At 51.2% G+C, this 23690-nt stretch overlaps 1 protein-coding gene across 7 annotated transcripts in view; it reads left to right on the top strand.

Annotated features, from left to right (window-relative positions):
- PTPRK (protein tyrosine phosphatase receptor type K) overlaps positions 1-23690 on the top strand; it is a 1685403-nt gene that overhangs the window by 1636148 nt on the left and 25565 nt on the right. For all 7 annotated transcript variants that reach the window (XM_086927009.1, XM_086927007.1, XM_086927008.1 and 4 more), the window contains one exon: positions 10855-11018. In XM_086927009.1, coding sequence (XP_086783135.1) covers positions 10855-11018 — 164 coding nt within the window. The remainder of the gene's footprint in view (positions 1-10854; positions 11019-23690) is intronic.

The raw sequence follows: 23690 nt of genomic DNA on the forward strand, positions 1-23690 counted from the left end.
ACGCGACACTCCACTTTGCCTAATTTTATTATGTACTCCACGCTTATTTAACTCTACACTGAATAGGGTAAACGTACATAGGTGTGTGGTCTACTTGTCGTAGTTGTCACATGGAGGACGTAGGCTCTGTGTATATGGTGTGGACCTGTCCTAATATAGCCACATTTTAGGTGGCGGTAGCAAAGTGCATTTCCAAAGTGACTGCTTCTATTCTGCCTCTAGACCCACTTAGATGCATGCTGGATGTGCGTATGATTTTAAAATGGATGAAGCAGCCGTTATGCTTCCAAAGCCTTCCTCTGGTCATGGCAAAGTGCTGCATAGCCATGGCGTGGAAATCTGTCATGGCTCCAGCTATAGACCTCTGTTGCAGGGATGTGAAGTCATTGAGAAACTCATCTTGAAAACAGAGCAGAAATTTGAGGCACGCCCACTGTGAAGTGGGTGGGTGTAGGGAACGATAGAGAAGTATACCCGAGTACAGTCTGGCTGTATGGAATGGGAGAGAGGGATACCCACGTACAGTCATATCTGAAAGAAACAGGTTAGTATTAGATTCCTTACCTTAGAATATCCCCAGGCATCAGACTGGATCCGGAAACTTTTGCGTAGCAGTGCCCCTGCGCGTCGGTAGGTGCCGTCTGCGGCTCCGCGTCCGTCGTCGGCGCCGGGATGACGTCGCCGGAGTACTTAGACGCCGCCTTCGCGCGCTGACGTCAGTTCTTCTTTTTTCCGCACCAGCAAGCGCAGATCCGGAAAAAGTGGTACCCCTTAGTATTTTCACAACCGCTTTTATTGAAAGTTTAGGCAAAGCATAGGTACAGTTCTCCACAATCAGGAGGATACTGTCTACAGTAAACATATAGTAGGATGAATAAAAGGCCTAAACTTGGAATCACCCCCCTCCCCGTCCCATGTCCCACCAACCCCCAAGAAACATACCCCAACTTCCTCCCCCGGCTACCCACCCCTTATCCCACCCTAACCCAGTGCACGTGTTCACATTTCACCAAATATATAGGTAAGGCAAAGTAGGCATCAGATATCGTCCTAGGTCCCAAGGTCCCCATCTGGAGGTGGCACATCATCTATATCAACCGGGGGTTCCAAGGTCAGCCCCCTGTAGTCCGCCCACCGCTTCCAGATCTTATAGTGTTTCCGGGGGCACCCCCTGGCCTCAAACACAGGTAATTCTAGCCCCATAAGAAAGTCTAATCCCGCCTTCCAGGCGCTAAGTGGGGGGGGCACGGTCGCTCTTCCAGGCTCTTGCCAGATCTCGCTTAGCTACAACCAAACCCAGTAACAGGAGGTGGCGTTTGTAGATGTTGCCTCCTACATTCTCCAGGACATGGAGGAGGCCCAGTCTGGGTGTACGAGGGAGGTCCCACCCCAGCACCTCCGACAAACAATTCCACACCCCATTCCAAAATCGGGTCAGACCCACACAAGGCCACACAGTATGTAGCAGCGTTCCTCTTTCAGTTCCACAACGTAAGCATTCCGGAGTGGCAATGAGGCCCGCTCTCCACAGTCTCTCCCTAGTGTAGTATGCCCTATGTAGGTATTTAAACTGTATGAACCTGAGGCGCACAGCAATGGCAGCCCCGCGGGGGGACTCAAGGGCCTCCCTCCAGTCATCCTCATCCAACGGGCCAATATCTGTCTCCCAGGAGGCCTTCAGTGACAGGAGAAGAAGAGCAGTGAGTAACCAGCGTTTGGTATATTTTGGAAACTTTCTTATCTCCCAGGTCCCCCATGAAGAGCTTGGCCTCCACTGGGCTGAATTCGGGAAGCTGGTCCATCCCCACCAGACTCGGCGCGAGTGCATGGCGGAATTGTAGATATTTGAAAAATTGGGTCTTGGGCATATTGAATTCGGAGCTGAGGTCCTGAAAGGATTTGAGTGTAGTCCCCGTGAGGACATGGCCGAGTGAGGAAATCCCGATGGCGTCCCAGCCTCCAAACCCCGATAGGGAGGCCAGTGCAGGAAGCTGTCCGTTATTCCACAGCGGAGTTTCGGCTGTCAGTCTGCCCCACCAACCCATACGGCGCAGCGCCTGTCTCCAGATCACGAAGACCACCTGGGTGACCCGCGGCAGCACCCTCCGCCGCCTGGCCGAGTACAGCAGCGTATGGAGCGTGGCATCGCCCATCAAGAAGTGTTCCAGCGCATATGCCGGGTCGCTGTGGTCACCATACCACCACTCATTGAAAACCAGTAGATGAGAGGCCTGGTAGTAGGACAGGAGGTCAGAGGTAGCCAGACCTTCACAGTACGTGGATAGAAAGCAAGTCCGCAGTGCCACTCTAGAGGCACCCCCGGCCCACAGAAAACGGCCAAGTACTGAGTTCACGCTACGGAACCACTGCGGGTCAATCCTGTACGGGTAGTTCTGTAGTTGGTAGAGGAGCCGTGGCAGGGCGACCATCTTGAAGATGGCAGATCTGCCATAGATATTAAGGGGCATGCGAGACCAGGTCTTGACGTCCGATTGGACTTTGTCCCACACCGGCAGCACGTTGCGCTCCCATGCGACCGCAGCAGACTCTGACAGGAAGACACCCAGGTATTTTAGACCACCGACCGCTACCTGTAGAGCCGAGGCCCAGGGGAATGTCTCCGGCTCGTCACCTAGCACCCACAGGGTCGATTTGCGCGGATTGAGGAAGAGTCCTTAAACCTCGCCTAACACTTGCATTATATCCAGTAAGCGAGGGCCAGAGCGGTGAAGGTCAGTCATAAAGAAAAGGACATCGTCCGCATACAATGCGATTCGGTCTGAGAGTGCCGCCCCCCACACAAAGCCACGATACTGTGCATCGAGACGTACCCGTGCGGCCAATGGTTCCATGGCCAGTGCAAAGAGGTGAGAGGGGGCATCCCTGTCGGGTTCCCCTGGCAATTGGGAACTTCTCCGAGATCGCTCCAGAGATACGCACCGAGGCGGTGATGTCCGTGTACAGCAGCCTCACGTAGGAGATGAACACCGGTCCCAAGTTGAGGAGCGGCAGGAGGGCAAAGAGGTAGGTCCAGCTGACCGAGTCAAATGCCCTGTCGATGTCTGCTAGCAACAACGCTGTTTGAACCGTCCCCTGTGGGACTCCCTGTTATGTGCAGGCGGGTGGGGTCCTCTCGCAGACCCTCCTCCCCTCTGGGTATGGCTATGGTATCTATTCTACATTAAAGAATCTGCCGCTAGTAGTCTCTATGAGATGTACGAGTTACTTAACTTCGGTAACAATGTGTTCGAGGCATATGAACTGCAAATCTCACACTGAGCAGTTGATTGCCACCTGGTGTTGGGCTCAGATGACTGCATGTCGTTGTCGTCTTGGAAGAAGTCTTTGTAGTCACGAGATAGGTGACTCCTCCCTTGGACGATAGTGCGCATGGGCATCGACTCCATCCTTAGATTGTTTTTTTACAGCCACGGGGTTTGGATGCAACTTTTCCGCTCCGTTTCGAAATCTACTTTTCAAGTAGTTCGACTCGTAAAAACTTTACCAAACAACTTTTGACAGGAATAACTATCGACTCGACTTCATCACAATGATTCCGGTCGTCAATGCGGGCCGTTGTGCCTATCCACGCTGTGAGGCCTACAATTCATGGAAAGGATGCCGTTCAAGAGATGCCCCGAGTGTGGAGCAAAATTTCCACACAGCGATCATCACGAGGTGTGTTACTTGTGCTTATCGCCAGAACACGACTAGTCGAGCTGTACAGCTTGTGCATCCTTTCAATCCAAAAAGACCATTTGAGATCGGAGGGCCCATCGACACGATATGCAGAGATCGGCTCCGGAACCGGTGGATATCTTTGACGAAGGTCCATGCGTCCCAGAGGAAGATTCCGATGATCTCAAAATCGTATCTGAGGCAGACGACTCCGATGACTCCATACCTTCGGGTCAACGTGTGAGTACGACTGCCCCTACCCCAGCCCCAACACCTAAATTGAAGGCAAAGGCAAAAACTCCGCCTTCGGACCCCAGTTGCGACCAAAATACTGCTTCAAAAGCCCCGCCATCGAGCCCGGCTCCGAAGAAAATATTAACGCCTTCTGGTAGCTCCATACCGAGCAAACCGCACGTGCCGATACCACCAGCTCCCTCTGCACCGAAACAGAAAAAAGTCCCGGTTCCGAAAGACACTCCGAAACAGTCGACTCCTAAAGACAAGACGGCTCCGAAAAAAATGAAGCCTGTTTCCGACGCTTCCAAGCCAACCAAAACAGCTTCCAGCCCGAAATCTTCGGTGCCGAAGCCTACAAAGCCTGCTTCCAAGCCCACGAAACAGGCCTCGACTCCAAAGACAATGTCTTCGGTGCCGAAACCTACGCCGAAGGACTCTGTAACAGCTCCTAAGGCTAAAGATAAGCTGCGACCATGCCAGGAACCGAAAAAATCGACACCGAAAGCGGTTCCTCAAGAAGAGGAGCTTTTCCAACCTGATCCTTTGCAAAAAAGGATCTACATTGATTGACACAGGACATTTTTCTACTATGCCACACAGAAAGAGGAAGTTAGATACAGCACCTAGACCTCCAGTGCCTGTCAAGAAGAAGGATTCTGCCACATCACCTATCCACCCTTCTTCTCCTGTACCTTCTCCTCCCCTTTCTTCAAACCTTTCATCTCAAAATTCTCCTCCTCATTCTTCACCTCCACATACACCACCTCAGAATGATAATGAGTATAACCTAGGGGAAGGGGGAGACCCAGATGAGACTTTTCCCTACCCAAGTGATACACCCGACTGGGAGTACCCAAACCCACAAGATGTACCAGATATTCCTGACCCACATACATATCCATCCAAACCATCTCCTCCAGAAGATAATATTGGTTTCAGACACTTACTCAATATGGCTGCCACCTATCATAATGTCACAATCCACTCAGATTATGCAGAAGAAGATTTTTTGCTAGATACTTTTGAACACGCCCAAAAGTCAGTTCAAATACTACCTCTGATTAAAGGGGTCATTAAGCATGCCCCAGAAGTGTTTGAAGATCTTGTACGAGCTAGGATCATAAATCCAAGAATAGAGAAAAAGTAAAGGCCTGCTCCTGGGGATCCTGCGTACATTAAGGGACAGCTACCCTTAGATTCCCTAGTCGTTTCAAACGCCAGAAAACGGGCAAACTCCCAAACATCAGGTGAAGCACCACCTCCTGATAAGGAATCAAAAATAATAGACGCTTCAGGCAAGAGAATAGCTGCCCAAGCTGACAATTCATGGCGCATAGCTAACACACAAGTCCTCCTCGCAAGATACGACAGGGCTCACTATGATCAGTTAGAAATACTTTTACAACATCTACCTGACCAATATAAAGCACAGGCAAATGACTTTATACAAGAGGGTAAGCTAATCTACAATGCCTCAATCAAGTGCGCACTAGATGTAGCAGACACTGCATCTAGAGCAATAAACACTAGGGTCTTATTTAGACGACATGCATGGCTACGCTTTTCAAGATTTAAGCAGGAAGTGCTAACAATCATCTTAAATCAGCCATTCAACCAACAACAGTTGTTTGGTCCAGAGGTAGACACAGCACTTGAAAAAAATGAAGAAAGACACCGATACAACCAAATCTATGGGAGCTCTGCAGTCCACCCAAGCACGAGGCTCCTTTTGTCGCTCCTTTTACAGAGGAGGCTCCAAATAAGCTGGCGCAGACAATTCAGCTTCCTTTAAAACCAATACACAAACATCCTCCAATAGAGGATATTTTAGAGGAGGCTATAGAGGCAACAACAACAACAAGGGAAGAGGTTGAGGAAATAACAATAATAAAACCTCTCCCAACACAAAACTGTGATTTCCTTCTGCTTCCCCAACAGCATTCCACTCCTTTAGGGGGTAGACTAACACAGTTCCTACCTGTCTGGAATTCCTCTACAACAGACAAGTGGTAAGACAGATTATCCAGTATGACTACTGCCTAGAACTTAAAGCTACCCCTCCACATATACCACCCTGACAGCGTCCAATGTATACAGAACATCTAACGCTGCTCAAACAAGAGGTTCTATTATTGCTTCTAAAAAACGCAATAGAAATAGTTCCATTACAACATCAAGGAACAGGGGTTTACTCCCTATATTCCCTAATACCCAAAAAGGACGGGACACCAAGACCAATTCTCGACCTCCGGCCCCTCTATATATACACTCCGATCATTTTCATATGATCACTTTACATCAAGTGTTCCCATTGTTGCAACAAGGCGATTTCCTTACTACACTAGAGCTCAAGGACGCCTACTTCCACATTCCCATACATCCTTCTCACAGGAAGTATCTAAGGTATGTACTAGAAGGACAACACTATCAGTTCAAAGTCCTTCCATTCGGAGTCACAACTGCACCAAGAGTGCTTACAAATTGTCTAGCAGTAGTAGCAGCACATCTCGGGAGACAACACATCCATGTCTTCCCATACCTAGACGATTGGCTTATAAAAGCCAAGTCTTTCAATCAGTATGCAAAACACACATTACAAACAATTCGAAATTGCACAACTTGGGGTTCACAATCAACTACACCAAGTCACATCTTCAGCCCTCTCATGTACATCAATACCTAGGGGCTACAATAAACACAGCTACAGCTGTAGCTTATCCCAGTCCAGCCAGGATACAGAGCATTCAAGCCTTAGTCTCAAAGTTTCAAACACAACACTCTCTCCCAGCCAGAGTGTTCATGCAACTAATAGGCATGATGGCATCATGCATTTTTATTGTTCCATATGCAAGACTGCAAATGCGCCCATTTCAAGAATGTCTGACACATCAGTGGAACCAGGCTCAAGGACAAAATTACAGATCTGGTGTTGGGAGACAGCCGCACACATCGCTCTCTGCAGTGGTGGAACACCAAAAACTTGTCCAGAGGGCGGCAGTTCCTTGAGCCTGTTCCACAAATAGTGCGTACAACAGATGCATCCCTAAACGGATGGGGAGCCCATCTCCTACACCATACAACTTAAGGGAAGTAGACCACTCAACACAAAGTGCTACACATCAATCACCTAGAGTTGCGAGCAATATCCCTAGCACTCAAGTCCTTCCAAGTACATGGACAGAACAAAACTGTCCTGATCCGGACGGACAACATGACAGCCATGTACTACATTCAAAAACAGGGGGGGACACACTCTCTGCAACTGTCCCAGCTTGCACAGAACATTTGGAGATGGGCCATTCCACAAAAAATATATCTGCTATCAGAACACCTTCCATTCATTCCAGATCTGTTAAGTCGGCAGACACAACAGATTCACAAATGCAAACTACATCAGCAAATTCTTCTACCATTCTTTCACAAGTGGGGTCATCCAGACATCTATCTGTTTGCCACACACAAAAACGCAAAATGCCCAACCTTCGCCGTCAGGTTTCCACATCCGTTGTCCAAAGGCAATGCGATATGGATGAACTGGTCAGGCAGATTTGCGTACGCTTTTCCGCCACTCCCACTAATACCACTAGTAGTACGCAAGTTAAGACAACAGTCTCTCAAGATGATCCCAGTAACTCCCACATGGGCACGACAACCGTGGTTCACAACGCTGCTAGAACTCTCAATAGTTCCACATCAAAAACTGTGTCTGACACCATCCATGCTAACGCAGAACCATGGAGACATCAGATATCCAGATCCAAATCAACTGAATCTAGCGATCTGGCTCCTGAAGTCTTAGAGTTTGGTTACCTTAACCTACCACCAGACTGTATGAATATCATTAAGGAAGTCCGAAGACCTACTACTAGAGCCTGCTATGCAGCAAAATGGAAGAGATTTGCTATTTACTGCAATAATACTCAAATTGATCCACTGGATTCTTCTATCCAGAATATCATCTGCTACTTTCTACACTTACAAAGATGTAACCTAGCATATTCATCTTTAAGGCTTCATCTTGCAGCCATTGCTGCGGACCTACAAAATAGACAACATCTGTCATTATTTACAGTACCTGCAATTAAAGCATTTATGGAAGGATTGAAAAGAATCATTCCTCCTAGGTTACCACCCTCTCCAGTGTGGAACCTAAACATTGTTCTTACCAGGCTCATGGGACCCCCTTTTGAACCTTTACAAAAATGTGAACTGCAATTCCCCATATGGAAAACAGCTTTCCTTATTGTTATTATCTCTCTCAGGAGAGTAAGTGAAATTCAGGCTTTCACTATACAAGAACCATTTTTACAACTACACCGTAACAAAGTAGTCCTAAGAACAAATCCAAAATTCCTTCCTAAAGTCATTACTCCATTGCATCTAAACCAATCAGTAGAGTTGCTAGTGTTTTTTCAAAACCCAGACTCTGTAGCAGAAAGAGCTCTACACACCCTAGACATAAAAAGAGCCCTTCTCTATTACATTGATACGACTAAAACCTTTTGAAAGACAAAACAATTGTTTGTAGCTTTCTCACCACCACATAAAGGCAACCTCATCTCTAAAGCTGGAATTGCTAGGTGGATTGTAAAATGCATACAAATATGCTATCAAAAAGCAAAACGTAAATTAACAATTCCTCCAAGAGCACACTCCACACGCAAACTAGGAGCCTCTATGGCCTTCTTAGGGAACATTCCTCTAGAAGACATATGCAAAGCAGCAACATGGTCTACAATACATACCTTCACTAAACACTATTGTGTTGATGTGCAAGCAAAGCAGCAAGCTGCAGTAGGCCAAGCTGACCTCAAAACTCTTTCAAAGTACTGCAACAGATACAGGGGATACTAGGGGAAACACTGCTGTATAATCAATGCTCAGTGTAAGATCTGCAGCTTATATGCCTCGAACAGTAAATGCTACTTACCAGTATGCATCTGTTCTTGGCATGTAGAGCTGCAGTCTCTCATACGCCCACCCGCCTCCCCGGGACCTGTATCTGTTCCACTTCTATCTTAATTAGATATACACACATGAACATCCCTTTTTTCTATTTCTACTAACTCCATCATTTCCCATCATGGCGAAAAACAATCTAAGGATGGAGTCTATGCCCATGCGCACTATCGTCCAAGGAAGGTGTCACCTATCTCATGACTACAAAGACTTCTTCCAAGACGACAACAACATGCAATCATCCGAGCCCAACACCAGGTGGCGATCTAATGCTCAGTGTGAGACTCTGCAGCTCTACATGCCAAGAACAGATGCATACTGTAAGTAGCATTTACCATCTGGTAGAGAAGATTCTAGCTGCAGATTCCTTCACGGCCCACCCTTCCTCCCCGTTCTTCGAGGACTTTTGGCTTGGTCGTCTGGACTCGCCTCCGTGTGGGCGGCTGTGTCTTCTATGGGTACATTCGTTACCTCTTTCAGACCGGATGTTTGTTCTGTTTATTTGTTCCTTTCCTCCCCGTTGGCATATTGGAGGATAGGTTTATAGGTACTTCGGTGCCCTTATCCTCTGGTTGCTTCAGGTTGAGGCTCCTCACCCCCCTTTTATTAATAGGGTTCTGGGCCCTCTGCTATCCTCTAGGTTCAGGTCTTTTGGCTGTGCCTTTGCCCTTTGGTCCCTTTTGAGGGTTGTCACACTCTGTGATAAGGCTGTCTTGGAGTTTTGCCGTTCCTGGTTTGTCCCGGACTGGTTCCCCTTCATTGTTTCTGGTTGGAGTTTAAGTCCTGTTACATGTTATCATGACATTTTTACATGTGTTCTTTGTCTCCAAAGGGGGCTATCTCCGCACTGGCAGGGTTGCTGCTCAGGGCTGGGTTCTGTTCTTTATTCTTTTCCCTGCCTTTGGGTACTGCAGTGCCTGTCACTGCTCTTTATGGTGTTGTTCCTCACCATCCCTTTTTTCTACTTTTTCTGCTCTTTCGCACACTGTTCCTATACTCTCACAGTTTTGTCTGTTGGGTCCGCGTTGTGGCACGGAAAAGTTCTCCGAAGAAAACTGACGTAGGCGCGCTGGGGTGGGACTTATGTGACCCCTCGGACGTCATGTACGCGGACAACGTCTGGGCGGAGTTGCGTGATGCTGTCCCCCTGGCGCGCTGGGATGCTGTGGCAAAAAAAATTCCGGATCCAGTTTCACGCCTGGGGATAATTCTTTGTTAAGGAAGTAGCGGCTAGAATCATCTCTACCAGATACATCGTTACCGAAGGTAAGTAACTCGTACTATAATGCAATACTGTATTGATTATTAGCTATATGTCTAAATGCACATTGTTGTATATACATGTTGCAATATGAAGAATTCTTTAAAAACACATAATTAAAAAAACTATCAAAGTAAACTGGTCATACAGCGTGAAAAAAAAGTAGTAGGGGGATCAAGTTTTATTTCCAGTATTCAAGCAGGAGGAGAAGCTAGCAGAAAAAGGTGTGAATTGTTGGTTAACTTTATGTAAGTTTGTTCGAAGAGAGGTTAAAAAAGAATAAATTCAAAAGTACCATAGGAAAGGATTGCTCATTTAAAGGAGTGTAATGCATGTACAACTCCAAAGGTAAGGTATAGTAGGTTGTGTCACATTGGCTACGACATTTGGCAGACTGGACTGCGATTATTGCTATCCAGCGCTGTTTATTTGTAAATGCCTTTTCTATGTGATAAGATTTTAATTGTGCCCAGTGTTCCTCATAATCCTCGAGGCATGCTGGTTGCAGGTTACAGTTTGCATACCCTAGCATTTCCTTGCGTGTAAGATTCATATTGCATAAACTCCTTCATACATTCATTTGGCCCAACTGCATTTTGTAATATGCTTGTGTAGAATTTATAGCATTGATTCTGCCCTTGGCACTGGCTTAGTTGCTGGCTTGTTCATTCAGCGTCTAGCTGTAATAATATACAATGTGTTTTTTTATTATTATAAAGCCGCAGGAAGGCTATCTGATGGTGCAGCAGTTCCAGTACTTGGGATGGGCTTCACACAGAGAAGTTCCAGGTTCCAAGCGATCATTCCTGAAGTTAATTCTCCAGGTTGAAAAGTGGCAGGAGGAATGTGATGAAGGTGAAGGTCGTACCATTCTTCACTGCTTGTAAGTGATTAAAGAAGCTCAATTGCAACTTGGATACATTTATAATCTAGTGTGTTTTTTAAAGTTGACTTAACTATGTATTTCTTTTGTTGAACATTTCCTTTAGAGATCAACTTATTGATGTATGTGTTCCACTTTAAGATCTTCAAACATTTGGAGAAACTATTACTCATTTCCTTCTTTTCATTGGACAGGTAGACTTCAAAGATACAAACACAGTGGTAGTCCTAAAGGAACAGTATTCCAGCACAGAATGGGAACAAACATTAAGGCCAAACTCTTCTTAATAAGGGATCTGTGGCATAAGTGAGTTTGGCACATAGTGGAATTGAGAGAGCATATTGGATAGTCAAGGATTTCTCCTGCAATTACAGAAAGTCAGACCTAGAGAACTGTGATTCGTTAGTGCCTGGAAAGGGAAAATTGTTGATACTGGTTCTTAAAAAAAAATATGCCATATCCTCATCCTGTGTTAGTCATGAAAAGTGTAGAGGGAGATACCATGGGATGTATCTAAGCTTTATTAAACTCAACACTAAACCACCATCCTTCATATTTAACTTGGCAACTTTTCAGTGTGACCAGTTTGTTAAATTGCCTTTCTAAGAGGGCCACCTAGATGGTTCACCAAATCTTGTGTTGTTGTGTTTAGAGGTATTGAGGCAACCACAACCTCTCCTGCTTCAGTCAATAGCCACCTGCCCTATGTAATAACCTTTAACCTATTTTTGGTGCTTACCTAGCCCCCAAAATATTCAAGTGAACGACATTGAGCTCTTACCAGTCTAAATGATATACAGTAACATTGGAGCTATCCACATTGTATGTAACAGCCCACTTGACATCTTAGCCTTTGGAAATATTAACTTTGGTACACTATTGCTGCAAATATAATCTGAAAGAAACACGTTAGTGTTAGATTCCTTACCTTAGAATATCCCCAGGCGTCAGTCTGGATCCGGAAACTTTTGCGTAGCAGTACCCCTGCGCGTCGGTAGGCGTCGTCTGCAGGCGTCCCCTGCGGCTCCGCGTCCGTCGTCGGCGTCGTGCGCCGTGATGACGTCGCTGGAGTATATAGACGCCGCCTCCGCGCGCTGACGTCAGTTCTTCTTTTTTCCGCGCCAGTGGACGCAGATCTGAAGAGCAGTACTCCGGTCTTTGACCAAGTTTTTCGATTGTTTTTCTCTTATTGTGCCTGATAGGATGCCTGGGTTCAAGAATTGCGATGACTGTGAGCGCACAATGTCGGTCACGGACCATCACCGCCTCTGTCTCCGGTGTCTGGGCCCCGACCACGACGTGGACTCCTGTGTCGACTGCCGGGCCCTCACCAACAAGGCTAGGCGGGAGCGGTCCCGCAAGCTACTGGAGCTCCGGGTGTCGGCCCCACGTCGGGACCGGGAGCGGTCCCGGTCCGGCCGGAGGTCGAGAGAGCGTTCGAGAGAGCGGTCGCGGAGCCGCGCCGAGCGTTCCGGAAGTCGACACCACTCGTCAGGCTCGTCAGGTAGGAAGCACAAGAAGTCGGGGCGTCGTCATCGTACCCCCGACTCCCCCCGACGCTCGCGCGATGCGGCCGGGGGCTCGGGTGACCCCAACCCCGCGGCTCCGCGAGAGTCGCCGGCGCGGCCTGCCTCATACCCTCCGGTCCCTGGGCATGGCGCGACGCCTGAGGAGATCGAGGCGTTCCTCATGGCCATGAGGGCGCTCGCTTCTCCGACGGGGCCTACGGTGCCTTCGGGCCCAGTGCTACCGTCTGGGGGCCCTGGCGGTTCGGGTGTCCCTGCCTCGGCGCCGTCGGGTGCTCCGGCCCCGGCGCCGCCGACGGCTCCGACCCCGGCGCCGCAAGGGCCTTCGGGATCGGCGCCGGCTGGTCTTCCGGCCTCCCCGGCGCCGTTGCCATCGGGGTTACCCCCGACGCCGCCCCCGCGCGGCGCCGGTTCTCCAGTGCCGGCTCCGGCCGGCGGTGGGGTTCCGGCGCCGGCTCCGGGCGGCGCCGTCCCCTTACCTTCTCCGACGCCGGACGCGGCGCCGGACGGGCGTCGCTCGACGCCGGTCCCGGCGCCGATGGGGCCCATGAACCCCGAGGAGCCGGTCTTCATCATTGACTCCGAATACGGAGAGGATGAGGAGTACGGTGAAGGTTGGGAGGGGTCCGAGGACCCTCTGTCACGCGAGTGCCAGTATGACCCGGACTGGACAGGTGACTTGGGGGATGCCAGTGGTTTGGACGACTCTCCTAACCCTGGTTTGATCTCTCCTCCTTCCGTGGCATCGGTGGAGGGAGCTGCCTATTCTGTGGTGCTGATGAGGGCTGCCAAGGCCTTACACCTTGAGCTCCCCGTCGCGGCCGTGAGGCCTAACATCCTCACCGAGGTCTTCAAACCGCAGTCATGCCCACAGGAGCCACTGCTGCCGTTTAATGAAGCCTTGTCAGACGTTCTGTTGGGCACGTGGTCCAGGCCCGCTTCAGGTGCGCCTGTTGATCGGAACGTGGCCAGGCGCCACCGTCCTTGTCCGGACGACCCCAAGTACCTGTCTACCCACCCCACTCCTGAGAGTCTGGTGATCCAGGCCTCGACCTCCCAGTCCGCATTCCCGTCGGCCCCGCCCGACCGGGAATCCAAGAGGTATGACCAGTTTGGCAAAAAGGTCTTCTCGTCCATTAGTTTGGGCCTGCGGTCTTGCAACACCGCTTGCCTCTTGGGCCGCTACACCCACTCTGTGTGGGATACGGTCGCGGAACTGCTGCCAGAATGCCCCATGGAGGTGCGGGCAAAACTCGGTCAAGCTGTGGCTGAGGGCCGGGATGCAGCGAAATATTCAATTCGGTGTGGTCTTGATACGACCGACTCGCTGGGCAGGGCTATGTCAACGACGGTGGCGATTCGTCGCCACGCCTGGCTGAGATCCGCCAATTTTTCGGCTGATGTCCAGAATACCTTGATGGACATGCCGTTTGATGGCTGTCACCTGTTCGGTGACAAGGCGGACCACGCGCTGGAACGCTTCAAGGACTCCAGGGTCACGGCCAAGTCCTTGGGTCTCTCGACCCAGCGTCAGCAAACGGGTTCGTTTCGTCCCTTTCGTGGCCAAGGAAGGGGCGCCCCCACACGTGCTGCCAGCCACGCGCCGCAACAATCCTTTCAACGCGGTGGCGGCCGTGGAAACCGCCGTGGTGGCGGTCGGGGACAACGGCGGGGTCAGACCACACCTTCCCCCGCAGCATCTACCCCAAAATCCTCCTAGTCCGTGCTTTCGGCCCCATGTGACGCCAGTGGGTGGCAGGGTTCGCCATCACCACGCTCACTGGCGCACGATCACTTCGGACAGGTGGGTGCTGCAAATCGACCGAAGGGGCTACTCCCTCCCCTTCGAGACCTCTCCTCCAGCCATGCCACCGCAGAACCACCGTGTGTCGGGGGACCACTTGACACTTCTGCAGGAGGAAGTTACGGCCCTCTTGGCCAAGGGGGCCATCGAGCGCGTTCCTGGGCCAGAAGTAGGGCGTGGTTGCTATTCCCACTACTTTCTGGTGCCCAAGAAGGACAAGGGGGGCCTACGTCCTATCTTGGATCTAAGGAACGTCAACGGCTTCCTCAGGAAGGAGAAGTTCAAGATGTTGACGTTAGCTCAGGTCTTGGCTGCTCTAGACCCACAAGACTGGATGGTAGCGTTGGACTTGCAGGACGCCTATTTTCACATCCCCGTCCTGCCGGCCCACCGGCGTTACCTGCGGTTCACGGTAGGCCTGGAGCACTTTCAGTTTATCGTGCTCCCCTTCGGCCTTACCAGCGCCCCACGGGTGTTCACAAAGGTGATGGCGGTGGTCGCAGCCCATCTGCGCAGGTTGGGGGTTTCAGTCTTCCCCTACCTAGACGATTGGTTGTTGAAGGCGGGCTCGCCCCAAACAGTCGTCCACCACCTTCAGATGACGGCAGACCTCTTGCACGACCTGGGGTTCTCCATCAACGTGCCGAAATCACACCTGTGTCCCTCTCAAAAGCTCCTTTTCATCGGAGCGGTTCTGGACTCGGCGCAGTTTCGGGTTTATCCTCCGGAACGGCGGGTTCGGGATATTCAGGCTTTGATTCCCATCTTTCAGCCGCTATCCCGAGTCTCGGTCAGGTTGACGCTGCGGCTGCTGGGACTGATGGCTTCCTGCATCCTTCTGGTGCATCACGCCAGGTGGCGGATGCGGGCTCTGCAGTGGGACCTGAAGTTTCAGTGGGCCCAGCATCAGGGCAACTTGTCCGACCACGTCTTGATCTCGGAGGGCACTGCGAGACAACTGCAGTGGTGGCTTACGGACCGCGATTGGGTCAGGGGCAAGTCCCTCTCCCTTCCCCAACCGGAGCACGTTGTCGTGACGGACGCGTCCCTCCAGGGCTGGGGTGGCCACTTGGGAGAGGCAGGGATCAGAGGCATCTGGTCTCCGGCGGAGTCCCGGCTCCATATCAATCTGTTGGAGCTGCGGGCGATTCGTCTGGCACTGAAGGCATTCCTCCCCTTTGTCAACGGGAGTGTAGTGCAGGTGTTCACCGACAACACCACCGCCATGTGGTACTGCAACAAACAGGGCGGAGTGGGGTCGTGGACCCTTTGCCAGGAGGCTCTGCGCCTCTGGCAATGGCTGGAACGTCAGGGCGTGACTCTGACGGTTCAACACCTGGCAGGTTCTCTGAACGCCAGGGCGGACGAACTCAGCCGTCGGTGCTCGATGGATCACGAATGGCGTCTGAACTCGGACGTGGCGCAAGGCATCTTTCTGCAATGGGGAGAGCCTTGGTTAGATCTATTCGCCACAGAAGAGAACGCGCAATGTCATCAGTTCTGCGCGTTGGAGTTTCCAAGACGGCACTCGCACTGCGACGCCTTTCGGCGCGAGTGGAGTTGCGGTCTGTTATACGCCTTTCCGCCTATACCACTTCTGCCCAGAGTGCTGAAGAAGATCAGGCGCGACCGGGCCCAAGTTATCCTTGTGGCTCCGGACTGGGCTCGAAGGTACTGGTATCCCGAGCTACTCAGCATGTCAGTCGGTCCCCCGATCCGCCTGCCCCTTCAGGAGGACCTTCTGTCGCAGCAGCAGGGGACGGTCCTCCACCCGAACCTGTCCAGTCTCCACCTCCATGCTTGGAGATTGAGCGGCGGCAGTTGAGGCCATTTGACTTGCCTCCTGAAGTCTGTGATGTTATTCTGGCAGCCAGGCGTCCCTCCACTAAGTCGGTATACGCCTGTCGGTGGAACAGATTTGTGGCATGGTGCACAGTAAAGGCTGTGGATCCTCTTTCTGCCCCTCTTTCGGAGGTTCTTCTGTTTCTTCTTTCTCTTGCCCAGCAGGGCTCTGCTCTGGGCACTATCAAGGGCTACCTTTCTGCCCTTTCAGCCTTTTTGAGGCTTCCTGATCAGCCTTCTTTGTTCAAATCCCCAATTGTAACTCGATTCTTGAAAGGCATCACTCACATGTTTCCACCTGTTCCGTTTGTGATGCCTCAGTGGGATTTGAACCTGGTTCTAACTTTCCTGATGTGTGCTCCCTTTGAGCCCCTTCATTCTTGCCCTCTCCGTCTCCTGACTTTAAAGACGGCTTTCCTGGTTGCCATCACCTCTGCCAGGAGGGTGAGTGAGCTCCAGGCTCTTTCTGTCCAACCTCCTTTCCTGTCCATTCATCCTGACAAGGTGGTTCTGAGGACTAGACCTTCTTTCCTGCCCAAGGTTGTTTCGGCCTTTCACATCGGGCAGTCCATCACCCTCCCTTCCTTCTTCCCGCCTCCGCATCCTTCAAAGGATGAAGAGCGGCTCCATCGTCTGGACCCAAAACGTGCGCTTTCATTTTACATGGATCGCACACGCCAGTTCCGGGTGGATGACCAACTGTTTGTTGGCTACGTGGGTGCGAAGAAGGGACGGGCGGTTTGTAAACGAACCATCTCTCGATGGGTCGTCCTCTGCATCAAAGCGTGCTACTCTTTGGCTCGGAAGGAGCCTCCTGTTGGGCTGAGGGCCCATTCCACTCGGGCCACGGCGGCTACTACTGCCCTGGGCCGGGGAGTCCCCTTGCAGGACATTTGCCAAGCGGCTACGTGGGCCTCGCTGCACACCTTTGCGAGGCACTACTGCCTGGACAGTCAAGTCCGGAGGGATGGCTTCTTTGGCCGTTCTGTCCTCCAGGACTTTCTGGTGTAGTTTTGTATTGGTTCGCAGACCCACCACCGGGGTTGGTATTGCTGGGGTATGTATTCTAAGGTAAGGAATCTAACACTAACGTGTTTCTTTCAGATGAACAAGTTACTTACCTTCGGTAACGATATATCTGTAAGAAACATTAGTTAGTGTTAGATTCCTTACCGAACCCACCCATCCTCCCCGTTCTGCGAACTGATACCTAGGGTTAAGGTCATCCCTTTCAGGGCCCTAGTTTTACATGGCACCAGTGTTGGTTCTCTCATGGCTCTGCGTCTCCTGGCGCGGAAAAGCTGTGTGCAAAGAACTGACGTCAGCGCGCGGAGGCGGCGTCTATATACTCCAGCGACGTCATCACGGCGCACGACGCCGACGACGGACGCGGAGCCGCAGGGGACGCCTGCAGACGACGCCTACCGACGCGCAGGGGTACTGCTACGCAAAAGTTTCCGGATCCAGACTGACGCCTGGGGATATTCTAAGGTAAGGAATCTAACACTAACTAATGTTTCTTACAGATATATCGTTACCGAAGGTAAGTAACTTGTTCTGTACCCACAATGTATTGTAATGTCATTTGCCAATTCGTTACTTGTGTCACCAAACCAGATCTACTGGGTCAGTAGATGAATGAATAAATGAATGAAATACGTGTCAAGCGTACAGTGTCTGTCAGACATCCTAGCATTGTAAATGCTGACTGGGATACAATCGGGAATAATTAAGCTGACTGAAACAGCCAGGTCTTCAGTTATTTTTTTAAATATTTGTTCGTTTGGTGATTTACAAATTTTTAATGGAAGGGCATTCCAAAGCTGAGGAGCTAGAAAGGAAAAAGATCCACGGCCTGAACGAGCCCAACAAACTCTCAGGATTGCATGTAGAAACGTACTTAAAGATCTGACAGATCTAGTGGGAAAGTATGCTTGAATTCTATCCCGCAGATAAAGAGGGTCTATGTTGTGCTCTGCTCTAAAAGTGTGTAGCGTGGGGGTGTGAACAGGCGGGATACTTTCTACCGCGGGTTTATGAACAGGCTGGAGGCTTTGTTTGCGTAATGAGGGTTTTATTCGGATAAAGGTTTTACGAGTCCTGAAAGTCAATCTCTCTCTTGCAAAATCTGCCCGGTCCGTGGTGGCGTCCGTTCTGGCTGAGGATATCTTGGTCTTCCTCTTTCACTCCAACCTGGGGATGATTTTGTCTTCTTCTAGAGCCAGCACGCCAGCGGATGTGTCTTCTACTGCTCCGGCTCAGCCCCGAAAAGAGATAAACCAACAGAGGGATGCCGTCAGTTTACTACCTGATAACAGGTTGCACCACGGGGACCAAGTGACTTTGAGGGAACTCCAGTGCTATACAAATATATACAGTGCTCTGTGCTCTGGGAGTGAGTGAGGAACGAAGGGGAGGGAAAGGAGGGTTGAAGGTTGCAGGACGCAGGAAAGGAAAAGGCAGAAATATATTTACAATATTATACACGGGCTCCCTTACTCCCGACCCAGGCTGCCCAACGCCGCCGTACCTGTGACAACCACCTCCTCCCTCTGGAGTGTGGCACGGCGGTTCACCGGGTCGTTGGCCTCCTGGCGCTCCACACTCTTCCGCTCTTTCTCCTCCGTCCTCTTCACGTCCTTTCCACCGTTCGCCGTCTTCTTCTCTCCAACTCCTGTCTTCCGTTCTCCGCTCAGCTTCCTCCTGGGTTTCGACACACCCAGAGTAGAGGGCTTGCGGGCATTTGTCCTGCTCAGCAACACACAGCAGTTCTGGAACATCTAAACTGACTGTCTCCATCGTTATGACCTCAACCAAGGCTGCGCTCGGTTGCCATAAAATCTCAACTTGCACCTCTAGCCTTTCCGACATCACAAGGTCGATCCTACATATTACATGCTTTGTTTGACACAGACTCGGTCAATGATTGCCACAGGTCATACAGTTGGTCAACCCTATCGTGAGGGTAACTAGAATAATGACCTACAAGATGCTATTGATTTTCGACACCTCTCCTGATTTTCGTCTCTTCGCACCACCAGGACACACCACTGAAAAGAGTGCCTCTTTGGCAGCTGTAGTGCAAAGGTTTGCTGAAGTTCTTGACCTCCTGCTCCCCACCTTAGAATTCAAAACCAACTTATTGACAGAAGTTATCCAGCCAGGCCAGACCCTGTGGCCTTTTGATAAGGCCTTTACTGGTACTTCTTTAGGGACCCTCAGCCAAACCTTGCTGTGGTCCCCCAGTCAACTGCCAATTAGCACCATGCCACTGACCTGCCCTGGGCCACCCTGCATTTTAGTTGCAGTAGCCCTTTCCCGAGAGTTTAGTGGTACAAGAGTCGACAAGCCTGAATAATCCAGGCACTTTGCCCACTGCACCTTCAAGTCCCTCCGTGCTAGTTGTAGCTGGGCAGCTATTCCCATGCTCTTTAGAATTCGGTGGCTCAACTCCTCCGAGGTGTCCCGGAAGACCACCGAACTGTCCTTACCCAAGTTGGCCAGGACAGTTGTGATGCTGCCAAGTTCGTAATTTAATGGGACATGGATTCTGATTCCATTCGGCGAGCCACTGGCACTAGTGTAGCCATTTGCTCCAACACCTGACTGTGGTTAATGGGGTTTTCAGGAGATGTCCGATCATCGCTCATGGACATGTCCTTTGACAGGACTCACCAGTTTGGGAATAAGACAGAGTCTTTTCTGAAGCGGATCAAAAAGAGCAGGATCACTCACAGCACACTCCCTGGGCTTGTCTGTCCCCCCTTTCTTTTACAGTTTTGGGATTGTTACCCGATATTATCAGCCAAACCCCTTGAGCATGGCCTTAGTGAAGCACAGCCATCCTTTGGAAGCAGGATCCAGCTATGTATTTTTTCCAGGTTTGCGGTACATATCAGGCAGGGGAGTCCTACAGATAATCCGGAAGCCATACTCTTTGCTCTTCACTGCCACTCCACCTCACCTTCATCTGTCCCTGGAACAGCTGATGGAGGATCACCTGTCCATCTTATGGCAAGAAGTGCATGTCCTTTTGGCCAAAAGGAGAATCGAAAGGGTGGCTGCGGCAGAAGTAGGTTGTAGTTGTTATTCCTGCTACTTTCTGGTGCCAAAGAAGGGCGGAGGCCTTCATATTTTAGACATGCGACATATCTCATTGCCTTCCTCCAGAAGAAAGTATTCAAAATGCTCACCCTGGCCCAGGTCTTGTCTGTCCTCGATCCTGAAGACTGGTTGGTGATTTTTGACTTGGAGGATGCCTATTTACATATACCAGTCCTGCAGGCCAATTGGCTCTTCGGTGGTACATGTGGTTCGTAGTGGAACAGGAGCATTTTTTGTTCACTGTGCTCCCTTTTGGTCTAACCAGCACCCCTAGGGTGTTCACAAAGGTGATAGTGGTGGTAACAGCACAACTTTAGAAGTTGAGGGTTCCAATCTTCCCTTTCCTCGATGACTAACTGTTCAAGGCAGGCTCATCCCAGGAAGGTGTCAACCTCCTGCTGATGATGGTGAACCTTCTGTCCACTTTGGGATTCACTATCTGAAAGAAACACGTAGTGATAGATTCCTTACCTTAGAATTACCCCCAGGCTTCAGACTGGAACCAGAAAGTTTTTCATCAGTAGGCCTCGTTGTGCGGCTCCACGTGCGTCGTAGACGTTGTTGGTGCCGGGATAACATTGCTGGAGCTACTTAGACGCGTCCACGCGTGCCGACGTCAGTTTTTTCTTTTTCCGCTCCAGCAAGCACAGATCAGGGAAGAACAAGTACCCCCAGTCACTTTTTGACTGAGCTTTTTTGAGGCCTTTTACCTTTTCTTTAGAGTCGATCGACTCCTGGTGCCGTAGGGATGCCCGGCTTCAAGAACTGCGGCGACTGTCACCGCATTTCATCAGTGACGGACCCTCACTGCTTGTGTCTCTACTGCCTGGGGCGCGATCACGACTCCAAGTTGTCATGGCGACGAAGACTTTGCGGAAGCTGCCCTGAAAGTCTGCTCAAGGTCCCAGTCCTGTGGGAGGTCGAGGGACCGGTCGCGGAGCCGTCACCATCGTTCCTCTGGATCGAAGTCTTCGCACTCGAGGTCAGGTAAGTTGAAGCATTCCAAAAAGAAGGCGAAGAAGCGCCATTGTTATTCGACTTTCTCTTGCGCGACACAGCTGTGGGTGCGGGCGGTGCCACTACTGTCAACGTCGTCCCCGGTTTCAGCCCTGAGCAGGACGCGATGCCGACGTTTCACAGACTTTGGAGGAAGGGGAGGACTGGGAGGGGGTCTGAGGACCCTGTCACACAAAAGTCTGGTGACGATCCAGACTGGGTAGAGGATTTGGGGGATGCCAGTTGTCTAGACACCTCAACTGACCTTTGCATGATGTCTCCTCCTTCCGTGGCTACGGAGGAGGGAGCAAGTTATGCAGTGGTGTTGCTTAGGACGGCTAAGGCTCTCCACCTCGAACTCCCTACAGTGGCCATCAGGACTAACCTCCTGACTGAAGTGCTTCAACAGGCGGCATCTCTTCGGAACCCTTGCTGCCTTTTAATGATGCACTGTCTGACATTTTTTGGGGCACTTGGTTCAGTCCCAACACAGGGGCTCCTGTGGACAGGAACGTGGCCCAACGCCATTGCCAGGCTCCGGGCGACCCCCTCTTTCTCTCCCAACACCCCACGCCTGAGAGCTTGGCTGTCCAAGCCTCTGCATCCCAGAGTGCATTCCCTTCCTCACCTCCGGATAGGGAATCCAAGAAGCTGGAGCAGCTCGAAAAGAAGCTGTTTTCATCTGCCAGCTTACGGCTGCAGTCGTTGAACACAGCATGCCACCTGGGCCGTTACTCCCACTCTGTGTGGGACACGGTTGCACAGGTGCTGCCCAACTGTCCGGAGGAGGCCCAGATAGTACTCGTCCAAGCTATTGCAGCTGGGGAGGATGCAGCTAAGTTCACCATCCGTTGTGGGCTTGATACCGCCAACTTGCTAGGCATGGTGATTTCCACGACAGTGGCGCTTAAGCGCCACGCCTGGCTGAGAACTGGCTTCTCGAGGGATGTCGAGAACACCTTGATGGACATGCCCTTTGATGGCATTCGCCTTTTTGGCATCAAAGCGGATAGTGCGTTGGAGCTCTTTTAGGACTCACGGGTTACGGCTAAGTCCTTGAGCCTCTCTGCCACTCGGCCTCCTCTGCCTTCTGCTTTTCGCTCCTTTCTTGGCCACTGAAGGGGTGCCCCAACACTTTAATTCCAGAGCCACAGGCTGGCGAAACAACAACCTCAGCGCAGCCGCGGGCCTGGGAACCGCCAAGGCGGTTCTGAGGGCCAGCGGGTGGGTCAGTCCACCACCACCACCGCAGCATCCACTTCAAAGCCTTCCTAGTCTGATCTTTCAGGCCCATCAAACGCCAGTCATAGGCAGAAAACGCCATCATCTCCCCCACTGGTGCAACATCACTTCGGACAGGTGGGTGCTGCAAATAGTCCAAAGGGGTTACTCCCTCCCCTTCTAGACTACCCCTCGAGTCATGCCACCTCGGTACCACCGCATGCCGGGGGACCATCTTGCGCTTCTTCAGCAGGAAGTCACGGCCCTCTTGGCCAAGGGGGCCATTGAACACGTTCCTGGCCAGAAGTAGGTCTTGGTTGCTATTCCCACTACTTTCTGGTCCCCAAGAAGGACAAGGGCCTGCGCCCTATCTTGGACCTCAGGGATGTCAACGGTGTTGACGCTAGCTCAGGTCTTGTCTGCTCTCAACCATGGAGACTGGATGGTAGCGTTGGACTTGCAGGATGCTTATTTCCACATGCCCGTCCTGCCGGCCCACCAGCGTTACCTGTGGTTCACGGTAGGCCAAGAGCCTTTTCAGTTTACCATCGGCCTTACCAGCGCCCCTCAGGTGTTCACGAAAGTTATGGCGGTGGTCGCAGCTCATCTGCGCAGATCAGGGGAGCCTGTTTTACCATATCTCGATGACTGGTTGTTGAAAGCGGGCTCGCCCCAGGCAGTTGTCTCCCATCTCCAGTCTGCAGCCGACCTCCCGCATTTGCTGGGGTTTTCCATCAACGTGCCGAAGTCGCACCTGATTCCCTCTCAGAAGCTCCTCTTCATCGGAGCGGTTCTGGACTCGGCGCAGTTTCAGGTTTATCCTCCCAAGCAGCGAGTCCAGGGTATTCAGGCTATGATTCCGATCTTTCAGCCTCAATCCCGGGTTTTGGCCAGGATAACCCTTTTCTACTGGGCCTGATTGCCTCCTGCATCCTGCTAGTGGATCATGCCAGATGGCATAAGCAGGCTCTGCAGTGGGACCAGAAGTTTCAGTGAGCACAGCATCACAGCAACCTGTCCAATCACGTCCAGATCTCGGAGGGCACTGCACAACAATTGCAGTGGTGGCTCACGAATCGCAATTGGGTCAATGGCAGATCCCTCTCCCTTCCCCAACCGGAGCACACAGTGGTGACGGACACGTCCCTCCTGGGATGGGGCAGCCACATGGGAGAGGCG

This window comes from Lissotriton vulgaris, chromosome 6 (genome assembly GCF_964263255.1).
Source record: "Lissotriton vulgaris chromosome 6, aLisVul1.2, whole genome shotgun sequence".
Taxonomy (NCBI): domain Eukaryota; kingdom Metazoa; phylum Chordata; class Amphibia; order Caudata; family Salamandridae; genus Lissotriton; species Lissotriton vulgaris.